The 12,786-nt window shown below is 36.9% G+C and overlaps 1 protein-coding gene across 2 annotated transcripts in view; it reads left to right on the top strand.

Moving 5' to 3' along the window:
• Positions 1 to 12,786, top strand: part of sema4gb (sema domain, immunoglobulin domain (Ig), transmembrane domain (TM) and short cytoplasmic domain, (semaphorin) 4Gb) — a 184,111-nt gene that overhangs the window by 101,469 nt on the left and 69,856 nt on the right. For both annotated transcript variants that reach the window (XR_007934072.1, XM_051922450.1), the window contains exons 5-6: positions 6,857 to 6,955; positions 11,025 to 11,118. Coding sequence is in view for 1 of the 2 variants with exons in the window: in XM_051922450.1 (XP_051778410.1) it covers positions 6,857 to 6,955; positions 11,025 to 11,118 (193 nt within the window). In the remaining variant the exon portion in view is untranslated. The remainder of the gene's footprint in view (positions 1 to 6,856; positions 6,956 to 11,024; positions 11,119 to 12,786) is intronic.

Genomic DNA, 12,786 nt, shown 5'->3' on the forward strand with positions numbered 1-12,786 from the left:
GAGACTGACTGTAGCCATCCCAGTGAAGCTCTTCCTACACCTCAAGAGCATCTACCCAATGGAACATCCCTCTCTAGGAAAGACTGGGTCGCGCTTGACCAAGCTAGGTCAAAGGTGGGCAAAACAAGGGACAGCCTATATAGATGGGGCCTCACAACAAGTTCTGAATGTCCCTGTGGTGAGCCCACCCAAACAATGGACCACATTCTCCATGAATGTTCCAGAGGCCGTTCATGTACTGATGAATGATCTTAAGGATGCTAATGACGCTGCTCTTACCTGGATATGGCAGTGGCATGCTAAAATATGATGATGAACATACTCGTATAGCACATGCTTTTTCATTGAACAGCAAGACAGATAGAAATACATTTACATAGTTGCAGTGTTTCACATAGTAGGACCAACAAGTCTGAATGAGTGTTTTCCATGATTCGAATAAAGGTCCAAATATATCAACTTTTAATGCTGTAAACAATTTATGTAGGGTATTGGAAAACAGTTAATAATGATTCCAGAAAATAGTGATTTGTGTAGTATGTATAAACTCTCAAGAGGTTTTTTCTTTACCTTTGGCATGTTACAAATTGTTGCAGTGATTGTTGATGCATATGTTTAGTTGCATGATGGCATCAATGTCTTGTGACTCTAGTCTACAATAAATAAATACTGTAGAACAAGTAAATGTTTATGAAACCCAAAATATCAATCAATTGTTGCTGGTGTATTTGCAGTATTTCAGTGAAGAGTATATTATATGTTCTAAAACAAGCACAATAAGCAAGTTGTGAAAAATGATTGTATTAAATCCAGACTTTTATAAAGAGTACAAACACAAGAAACAAATCTTCTTATGTGCTTCTTTTGTGCTATTTGTATTCTGAATGCTTAAACAGATTAAAGTGCCATTGCAATTGCTGCAGTTATAGTCATATTTTGGATTTCAGTTGTATGACCACAATTCAAAATTATAAAAATTCTTCATAAAGTGTAAATGTCTCATGTATTTTTAACAGTCTGATTGTATGATGAATGTCTTGATTTTATAATGATAAGGATTTGCCAGGCTTTTGTTGTAATGTAATATAACCATCATCAGCATTTGCTTTGTTGTTGTGAAAACCAATGAAACCAATGAAAATTACTATAAAAATTATGCTTTTAATTAGTTTTATCAAAGTCAGAGTGAACTTTATTGTCATCTCAACCATATACTGCACAAGTATACAGTATGCGAAGCTCAAGGTCCACAGTATAACAACATGAAGTGCAAATAATAAATTAAAAGTAGAATTAAAATTTAAATTTAAAATTAAAACACAAACAAGACCAGACATTGTGCAAAGACAAGACAAAGAAGTAGCAGCAATATTGACATGTAGTTAGCAATATGAACATTGATGCAATGTATGGTATTTGCAATCTAGATACATAAATATAGTCAATAGATATGTAATATAATAAGTAAATAATAAATAATAGATATAGATAATACAGAAATTAACAGTGTATGATAATAATTGTTTAAGACATGTGTAAACAATGACAGGTCAGAATGTTTCACAGCAGAAGGATATCAAGAGTGTCAAAATACTTAAAGGTCAGTATGAGATTTTCTGTTCTTTTCTACATGCACACTCGTCTTTGCAGGAAAGTGGCTCGCATGTATAAAAGTTCTGTTTTTAGAGGTGGTTCAGGCAGTGTGGAAGATCGCAGGTGGCAGCCTGGTGTTAAGGAGTCTGACAGCTTGGTGGTAAAAACTATCCTGCAGCCTGGCAGATCTGGCTGTGATGCTGCTGTATCTTCTCTTGGATGGCAGAAGTGTGAAAAGTCCATGTGAGGGGTGTAAGGGGTCCTGCATAATGCTGCAGGCCTTGCGGACACTGTGTTTGTAAAATATTTCCTGTAGGGAAGGGAGAGGCACTCCAATAATGTTCTCTGCTGTCTTCACTATCCTTTGCAGGCGCTTGCGGTCGGATATGTTGCAGTTGCCATACCAGACAGTGATGCAGCTGTTCAGAAAACTCTCAATGGTGCCTCTGTAGAACATGGCGAGGATGGAAGGGGGGAAGATTTGCTCGCTTCAGCCACCTCAGAAAGTGTAGTCTCTGCTAGGCTTTCTTGATTAGTGACGAGGTGTTATGCATCCACGTAAGTTCCTCAGTTATGTGCACACAGAGGAACTTGGTACTCCTAACAGTCTCCACATCTAAACTGTTGATGCTGAGTGGGATGTGGGCAGGATGTGATTTTCTGAAGTCCATGATTATCTCTTTTGTCTTGTCGACATTGAGAGATAGATGCAGACAGCAGTTCCACCTCATCTCTGTATGCTGTTTCATCATCCCTGCTTATCAGTCCCAGCACCGTCATATCATCCGCAAACTTGATGATGTGGTTGGTGTTGTGCATGGCTGTGCAGTCGTGAGTCAGCAGGGTGAAGAGCAGTGGACTAAGCACGCAGCCCTGTGGTGCTCCAGTGCTCAGTGTGATGCTGCTGGAAGTGTTGCAGCCCATCCAAACTGACTGGGGCCTCTCTGTCAAGAAGTCCAGGATCCAATGGCAGAGGGTGGTGTTCAGGCCCAACCTGCTCAGTTTTACAACCAGCTTTGGTGGGATGATTGTGTTGAAGGCAGAGCTAAAGTCTATGAATAGCATCCTGACATATGTGTCTTTTTTATCCAGATGTGTCAGGGAGAGGTGAAGGGAAGAGCATATGGCATCCTCAGTTGACCTGTTTGAGCGGAATGCAAACTGAAGAGGGTCAAGGGAGTGTGCAACAAGCTGTAGGCTATACAAAATTTATTCTGACTAAAATGCTAAATACCTTATTAGAGATGGTACAATGCCACTTTTAATTTTCCATTACTGATAACCATATAGAAATACTGAGTATCTGGCCATACTAAGATCAATCTGGTATAGCTTTACATGAGTTATTTGTCTTAATGCAGCTCATTTAAAATGGTGGTCTAAAAACTGCTCAAATAAGCTCTCTGCCATCCTACAGGAAAAAAGCAACTACATGACTTCTACATAACTGCTACCTTACTTTATTCATTTGAATTGTGCTTCAAAAGCACAATGAGATCAAAATAGGTATGAGGCTGTGGTGAACCCTGTGTATTTTGTTGAAATGAAAATGATCAAAATGTCTATTGAAGCCCAGGGACGTCCTTCATGGATAGGCGTCAAAAAGGGACTGGGTCAAGATGGTGGCATATCTGGTTTTAAACAACTGAGGCAGGAAAGGGCAGGTACAGGATGGAGAATGACGGAAGTGGCTTCAGAGGTGGTAAGACTATCAATCTGCTGTTCTGCAGATGGGGGATGAGAAAAAGCAACGCCAACCCCTTTTTTAGGGTATTTACCATTACCAGAGCCCTTAAGATATTTCCCCAGTGCACATGCGTGACACACCATATTATCAGATTTTTAAAGAATTGTAATAATTCTATTTTAAAAATTATAAGTGTTCAGTATGATAATTAAAATATGTAATATTCAGAAATGCCATGAGGAAAAAGATCAATATACTCTGTATTACATAATATTAGCGGAGTAGAATATTCTGTTCAGCAAGGGAAGTGCTGCTGAGTTTTCTATTTAATAATTAAATAAACTAATTATATGCAGTACTTAGGGTTGCTGTCTCTGCACATGTGGTGAAATCAAGTCAGTATTTGTAATTTAGTAATTAGTAGTAGTAATAATTTAGTATTAGTAATTTAATAAGCTACTTCTCCTATCATTGTAAAGTGGGGCATTTTGCCACAACCCATATATTTGACTCAGTAGAGAGCTGTGCAGGTTTTCTCTTTTTAATTGTATGTATTCTTCTGCTATTTTTAAGCTATAACTACATTCAAAGAGAACATTATATGAAATTCAGTAGAATATGAAATTAGAACTGCCAGTTTGCATGTGTTAATTTTTTGATTTCTTGTAGTCTCTACATTTTGAATCTTATTTGGACATCTGGTAGGTGAAAGTATCTGGTAGACACCACAACATTTTGGTGAACACTTGTTGTAAATGTCAAGAAGAGCAGAATTAAACATAGTAAGCATGTTTGTTGTCATGCTGTTGATAAAAGCCTCAGTAAGAGAGGTGTTTGTTTTGCCATATCAGAAAGGAACACTGTGTGTTGACTCAGAGAGTATGTTTTAAGACAGTCTGGTTGCTGAGTAAATGGGGTTTTCAATAAACAAAATGTATAGGGCAGTTACTTTGCAATGGTCTGGCATCCTATTTGGATTTGGTTCCTATCTTGGGCACAGTGCTGCTGAAATGGGAAATCCCCCGATCTTGAATTGGTTTATTCAAGTTTAAGAAATTTCACATTGCTTTGTTTTCCTTACTTTGTTTTTTGTGGAACATACATATATACCTAAAAAGAAAACAAATGAGAGGTGTGCTTGCTATAACTGTCACATATCCTAAAAAATGCCTAGTGAGGGATACTGAGGTCTGGTTGTCATATATCAGTTGCTCCGTGGTTATGCTTCCAAGGTCAATACTTATAAATGGTATGTTGGAATTAGATGGTTGTTGTGACAATTTAGAAAGCAGTACAACATACTGACACCAGATGTTTTTTGTCAACTCTGAGTTGGCTCTGGGTGTTTTGAACACCACTTTAGTGTTTGGTTACTCTTAACCTTTCTTATTTATGAAAGAATGTTTTGTTATGTTGCACATGCAGAAAAGTCAGAAGCCTATTTTAGTGAGGATGCCTGGGAAGTGAGGAACTCAAGTGGAGGTGCAATATTGAAATTACTTTCTTATTGCTTTGTCTTTTTTCCTTTCTGTTACTACACATATGGCATTTTCTCTTCACAGCTCCATAGCAGGTGGTACTTCGAAAGCTCTATGTGCTTTGGGGAAATGCTTTAGAGTTTTTTTTTTGTGAGAAAAATTAATGTTGATAAACCATAACTTTTTTATGTTGCTTTGATTAGTAGTCTAGGAATACAGCTCGTAAACTTTCCTGTTTATGGCTTTATAGTTAAACTCGGTTCTGTACATTCATAATGGTCACAAGATCACCCTCACCCATCTATAATTTAGAAGTATTTTAGATTTCTGAACAAAGACTTTCTACTCAAAAATCTTGACTCTTTCTAACCTGAAATTATTAAATCCGTGTACGTCACTGTAATTTCTTCCTTTCATTCATTACACCTAAAACTGACCTTGTTACAGAGTAATTCCTATTTACTCTGTGTAATGCCTTTGTACTCAGTGTGCATTGTTTTCACATTTTGGTTTTAAATAAAATCGACATATTCCAATTTAAAGACTGGTGCTTTTTTAAAATGTACATTTTTAAAGTTTATTCTAAAGTTTCTTGCAACAAATAATACTTTTTGTATCATTGCTTGAGTAGCTTTTTAGATTTAATGATTGCACTTCAAAAGGTATATTATTTGATTTTAAGAGCTACATTACAGTGTACTAATTACAAATCAGTAAGAAATACAGCATTACGTCATATTGAGATTAGACTGTATATCCTTTTTTTGCCCATCTAGAGAACAGAGATTTAATATGGAGTAATCAATAAAATATACAAAAATATACAAAGGTAACAAGTTATTCTAACATGCTTAACTGAGGACATCATTAATAAATGCCTGCTAAATTCTAAAGTTTCTGTAGCAAGCTGGTTTTTATTGGATTTTTGTTTAAAAAAAGTTTCCTTCAGAAATGCAAACAGAAATTTGAAATACATGTAAGGAAACCTTCTTGATTTAGAATCTTTAGTGGGAATACATTTGATGCCATGAGGTGACAAGCTCTCAACAGTGGAAGCAAAATCAGTACCACTACGTGGAATGTTAGAACCATGTACAAATGTAGAAAGTACAACACAAGTTGCCAAAGAAATGGAAAATTACAATCTTACCATTTTTTAGAAGAGCTGTACTAAACTTACTGATGAGTAAGATAACCTATACAGCATAAATGGTAAAACATGCCAGCTGAATACTTTGTGGGGTGAATTGCTATGTTTCAATGATTTGTTGCTCATTCACTGCTACTGTGCTTTGAAACAAGAAAAGGGACAAAAAGCAAATAATCAAGTAAATTAAGATGAAGCAGAAATAGAGCACTCCTGACTAATCCTACATATCTATCTGCATTTTACAGGCATATAAAACAGACATTGTGCATTTCTGACCTAACATACAGGAAGCAAAAATAGGCTACCTAATTAGTTCTTCTGCTATTTTCTAATGGAGAAGAGTTAAACCAGTCTTTGACATAATGTGCCCTAAGAAAATTAACCTTTTTCTTTGCAGTATCTTTTAGTGTTTCGTGTAATACTAGGTACACATACAAAATGTAATTGTAATTAAAGAATTGTTTTTATATGTTATATTTTTAATTCCTGCTCTATATGATGTTGAAGTTATTCAGTATGGTTACCCTTCAAATTTGTAACACGTTCCTGTTCATTTATATGTCAAATATATTGATGTCTTTTTGTTTACAGTTATTTATTACTTATTATAGTTACTTTATAATATTTTCATTTGAATATAATATTTTCAATTTGAAGCAAGCATATTCTATGCACACTATGTACATTTGTGTTTGTTTTTTCTACCTCCTACAATATACTATAGAATGACTAAAATAAAGAAAACATACTGTATATACAAAAGAGCTTCCTTTTTTAAAAACACATGCTAAATAGTTTTCATTGATACTTTATTTTTTTTCTTGAAGGACTGTAAGGTCCTGGTGCATTTTTATTTTTTAATTTATTTTCTATTTAGCTATGATTGCTCAAGTATAAAATGTGATTGAAATATTGTACAAACACTGTCTCATGCAAATTTTTTTTCAGACGGAGTGCTTCAATCACATCCGATTTCTGCAGAGGTTCAATGAAACTCATTTGTACATCTGTGGGACCTATGCCTTTCACCCTCTCTGCACATACATAGTATGAACCATTTTTCTAAATTATTATGTAAATTATTTGTTTTTTCCATGAATTCCATGAAAGTTCAGTATTAATTAAAAAAAATGTTTCTATATAAAACAATATATTGTTAAAATGTGTGTGTGTATACTATGTGTGTATGTGTGTGTGTGTGTATATGTGTCTGTATATATGTAATATATATATTTACTCTCTCTATCCCTCTCCCTCTCCCTCTCTGTCTCTCTCTATGTATATAATATGGTGTGACAAGAAGAGACATGAGACATGGCAAAGGTTTGGGGCAGCCACCCGTATAATCTAAATCCTGGCTGCAAAAAGTAAAAGTTGAATGCAAGTCAAGTTTACAAGACAGAGTCCAAAACAGAACTGAATTCCAGAGGAAGGGAGTGAAGCTTTATAGGAAGTCTGGGGGAAGTGATGTCGTCCTCTGGGCCGGAAGTGACGTGTCCCGAGTTGAGGCAGTGGCTCCTGATGGGATTTCCCGGGAAAGGTCTGCAGGAAACTTAGAAAGAGCGTTAGTGCACCCCGCCACCCCCTGGGCAAATGTGTTACCATTATTCTCCAAGCCCTTCAGCTGCTTCCTATTCACACGTGTGTCACAATGGTAAGGCTTTAGGTTAAGTTACTGCAAAAATGCATCTATTACTGATTTACTGTTATATAACAAGACCCTAAAAAAAGGCTTCTTTTGGTGTTCATAACATTTGCTAAGAATCAGTAATATGGTTATTCATCTGGGTAATGTTTGCCTATTAAAATAACTTCCCTTTGGAACAGCCAGAGGTGGCTTAAGTGACACATATATCTTTTGATATTGCATACTTCAGTATAAGACCTGTGAATCCTTCCTATTCATACGTAAATTTACCAGCTTATCAAATGTCACATTGCACAGGTATGATTAGCCACTTTACTGATGCTTTGTAAGTGTTGTGAACACCAAAAGAAAGGCTTTCTTAAGGTTTTGTTATGTAACAGTAAATGAGTAATAGATGGATTTTTACAGGACCTAAACTAAAGTGTTACCATATCTAGAGCTGTCACAATACCCTAATTTCAAACTTTGATGTGATACTTAGAAAGGTATTTAACATTTGATTCCATTTTCTATGCCCAAAACAGTATATAATGTAACTCATTAAAAATATATTTAAATAAATTCGCTGTTCTGTATGCATTAAAATCTTCATATTAATGAAAACAAATAATAGAATTTAAGTCCTTAAATGCCAGTACTTCAAATAGTGAAACCTTTTGTAAGAGTAAAGTTCTGTAAATAATAAAAAGTGAAGTAGTTTCAATCCAGTAAATAGTTTTTTTTTACATTGATGAAGGCAAATACTGTTACTGAGGTTGTACAATGAAATATTAAATGTTAACTGAATGTTTTTTGCAAACTTTTGTAAACTGTACACAAAATATTAAAACAAACATTCAAGTAATTAGAAAAATAATATGGTCTTTTGTAAAGAATTGTTCAGAAAAAGTAACACACAAACAGACCACTATACTTAAAGGATTTGCATAAATGCAAACAGACCACATTGCATTTTTGTGCAAATAAACACGTTGTCTTGGTAACTTCCTAATATCGTGTAAGAAAGACTTGCATGTTATCATGTACTTCCGTGAGAGGTGCTCTTGTTGGGCTGCAAATGAGCCCTGATGTGAAAAATACATGCTCTAATGCACAGCTGGAAGTCTATGAGCACATGGAGGAGTAGCGCCACTGTTTATACAGTTGAGCACTGAAAACTTATAGTTCCCTTCATTATATATTAAATGTAATGAAATATAATTTTGAAGTCACACATTTCTAAACATATCAGTTTATACCATAATGTACAAATAAGATACCTCCCAAACTTTTTTGTATTGACTCGCTTGCAAATCTTGTTTACGGGTTTCCATGCATTTTGTGTTTTTCTGTCCCTATTTGATAGAAAGCCAATGAGTTTCCAGACGTAACTCTGGCTGTCCTCTTTGTCAGTTAAGTATGCTGGTGAAAGCTCCAATGCTGCTGAAGTTGCCATCTTATTAACTCCTCTGAGAGGATGGAAATATGGGCTGTAGCTTGAACCATGGCAAAATGGAAGTAGGCTGTAGAATCGATACCATTTTCAAATGTTAAAATAGATACATATCTTTGTTTTGATACTTTTTATATATATACGGTATATGCACCAGTAAATTTGTCCACTTCTGTGTGTGTATATTGTGAAATGAATAGCTTTGACACACACAAAAAGGTGTGGGGCAGCCACCCATATATTGTCCTTGGCTGCAAAAGGGCTTCGAAAGAGCACTTATGTGCATGGCTTTGAGTCCTGAACTGAACCGAAGAGGTTATAAAAAGATGGCAGCTTTGTAAGCTGAAAGGCGGAAATGATGTGATTTGGCCGGAACCGAAAGTGACATCAGTCTGGGCGCCGGAACCAGAAGTGATGTTGAATCAGGCAGGTTTTCCAGTATTTGGCCTGCATAGATAACAGTGGTACGTTTAGTGCACTCCAACCACCCCCTGGCCTGGCGGGTAATTACCTCCACTTGGTCCACTCAGCTCCCTCCTAGTCGCACGTGTGTGACAATATATATAACATGCCTGATTTTATTGGAGTGAGCTGCAGACTTGTCAAACCTGCTGTGAATGTCGCATTATGCTACTGCCTCCAACTTGTTAAGATTATGTAAATGAAAGGTGCATGTGACTGTGTTCTATACTATGCTGTGATTTTTTTCTTGACCAGTTTCAGCATGTACTGTTAAGAAAGATTAATGCCCTAAATGGTGCCTTGAGGCCACTCTATGTCACATTAGTTGACTTTTCCAGTAATTTTCATTCGTGGTCTTTTGTGAAACCGGCCCTTCTGTCATGCCATCTTCATGGCATTCTTTTTTTAGCTAAATCTCATACACAGGTACAACTATGAAAAAGGCACACTTTCTTTATTATGTCCATTTCACATATGAGCACTGCTTGTATGTGTCAAGAGATGCTTACATAATGTGTTCCAGTGATATGTGGGAAGTTATCTTGTCATTAATTTATACATGAACTTGAGCTTGTAAATAAAGGTATTTATCTCAGAAAGATTAGTTCATTTGACAAAATGTGCAGCCAACTGTCCAAAAATGTTTATGGAATTAGTACAATAATAATGTTGTGAACTAAAATTGATTATGGCCAGTAGGTATGCTGCCTTTTTTAACATATTGTGTTCTTGGGCGGCAAGTAATTTTTTAGCTTTCTCGCAGCTCCAGAGATCTTGGTTTTCATTACTGGCTTGTTTTGTTTAGTCCGTCCAAAACATGTACATTATCCCAGTGTCTGTTTTCTAGATTTTCTCTAGATACTTGTATAGCCAAATCCCAAAAATGTGACTGTATATTGGACGTTGTATATGAGTATGTCTGATGATGTTATACTCTTTGGCTATTCCTTGAAGGTTGGCAGGCACATATGATTTAATGGTCCTCTAACCTGCAGGGAAAAGTCTGGGGGTTGGTGGCAGATTTGGCACTCCATCCACCATAAAAAAACCTCACACTGTTCCATTCAATCTGAACTAGTGTGATGCTGAGGTGTCACCCACGGCTGCACTTGGGTCCTAATCTGGGATCCTGAGTTGCTTTGTCATGTGGTGGGTGCAGCAATGTGCTGTATCAGTGTGTACTCCTAAACTCCCACTCCTCCGTCTAAGCCTCTGATTTGAGCTTTGCAGAATGGAATGCATTTTTATGGCTTGTTTTTGAAAGTTCCTAATGCACTAATTGAACTTAACAAGGAAAACCAAAGATGCTTATAGTAGCTAATGATTTAACAGATTACTTTTATCATTGACAGTCTTTTAATGTTAACTGATCAATGAGGATGATTTACAAGCAACATGTGTCTTCTATTTTACAATGTTCTATTAATATTTTATCATTTTTTTTACTTTTTTCCCCCCTTATTCATCTTTAATCAATTTCATTGTTTTATTTACCTAAAGGAACTATAAATGATTTTCTGCAAATGCCAGTTTCATTAACTCAACTTATTCTTCTTCGACTTATTTATTCAAAGGACAAGAAAGAGTTTCGCCTCTCTTCTCAGTTTGAGGAAGGGAAGGAGAAGTGTCCCTATGACCCAACCATTGGATATACAGGACTCTTTGTTGGTAAGGCTGTGCTTACCTTTCTCTTAACCACTTGTGTTCCTTTTAGTGTACTTAATACGTTTTGTATAATGTTTTTCTTGATTTTTTAATCAAGAAAAAAATCTTTAAATACTTTAATAAATATAAAGTTTATTTTATATGCAGTGCATCCGGAAAGTATTCACAGCGCATCACTTTTTCCACATTTTGTTATGTTACAGCCTTATTCCAAAATGGATTAAATTTATTTTTTTCCTCAGAATTCTACACACAACACCCCATAATGACAATGTGAAAAAAAGTTTACTTGAGGTTTTTGCAAATTTATTAAAAATAAAAAAATTGAGAAAGCACATGTACATAAGTATTCATAGCCTTTGCCATGAAGCTCAAAATTGTTTCTGCAGCTTCATTGGAGTCCACCTGTGGTAAATTCACTTGATTGGACATGATTTGGAAAGGCACACACCTGTCTATATAAGGTCCCACAGTTGACATTTCATGTCAGAGCACAAACCAAGCATGAAGTCAAAGGAATTGTCTGTAGACCTCCGAGACAGGATTGTCTCGAGGAACAAATCTGGGGAAGGTTACAGAAAAATTTCTGCTGCTTTGAAAGTCCCAATGAGCACAGTGGCCTCCATCATCCGTAAGTGGAAGAAGTTCGAAACCACCAGGACTCTTCGTAGAGCTGGCCGGCCATCTAAACTGAGCGATCTGGGGAGAAGGGCCTTAGTCAGGGAGGTGACCAAGAACCCGATGGTCACTCTGTCAGAGCTCCAGAGGTCCTCTGTGGAGAGAAGGACAACCTTCCAGAAGGACAACCATCTCTGCAGCAATCCATCAATCAGGCCTGTATGGTAGAGTGGCCAGACGGAAGCCACTCCTTAGTAAAAGGCACATGGCAGCCCGCCTGGAGTTTGCCAAAAGGCACCTGAAGGACTCTCAGACCATGAGAAAGAAAATTCTCTGGTCTGATGAGACAAAGATTGAACTCTTTGGTGTGAATGCCAAGTGTCACATTTGGGGAAAACCTGGCACCATCCCTACAGTGAAGCATGGTGGTGGCAGCATCATGCTGTGGGGATGTTTTTCAGCGGCAGGAACTGGGAGACTAGCCAGGATAAAGGGAAAGATGACTGCAGCAATGTACAGACACATCCTGGATGAAAACCTGTTCCAGAGCGCTCCTGACCTCAGACTGAGGTGACGGTTCATCTTTCAGCAGGACAATGACCCTAAGCACACAGCCAAGATATCAAAGGAGTGGCTTCAGGACAACTCTGTGAATGTCCTTGAGTGGCCCAGCCAGAGCCCAGACTTGAATCCGATTGAACATCTCTGGAGAGATCTTAAAATGGCTGTGCACCGACGCTTCCCATCCAACCTGATGGAACTTGAGAGGTGCTGCAAAGAGGAATGGGCGAAACTGGCCAAGGATAGGTGTGCCAAGCTTGTGGCATCATATTCAACAAGACTTGAGGCTGTAATTGCTGCCAAAGGTGCATCGACAAAGTATTGAGCAAAGGCTGTGAATACTTATGTACATGTGATTTCTCAGTTTTTTTATTTTTAATAAATTTGCAAAAACCTCAAGTAAACTTTTTTCACGTTGTCATTATGGGGTAGTCTTTTGTGTTTCTTTTTGGTGCCTTACAACATGTGGACAGATTTTGAGAAAATATTGCA

This window comes from Erpetoichthys calabaricus, chromosome 2, assembly GCF_900747795.2.
Source record: "Erpetoichthys calabaricus chromosome 2, fErpCal1.3, whole genome shotgun sequence".
Lineage (NCBI taxonomy): Eukaryota > Metazoa > Chordata > Cladistia > Polypteriformes > Polypteridae > Erpetoichthys > Erpetoichthys calabaricus.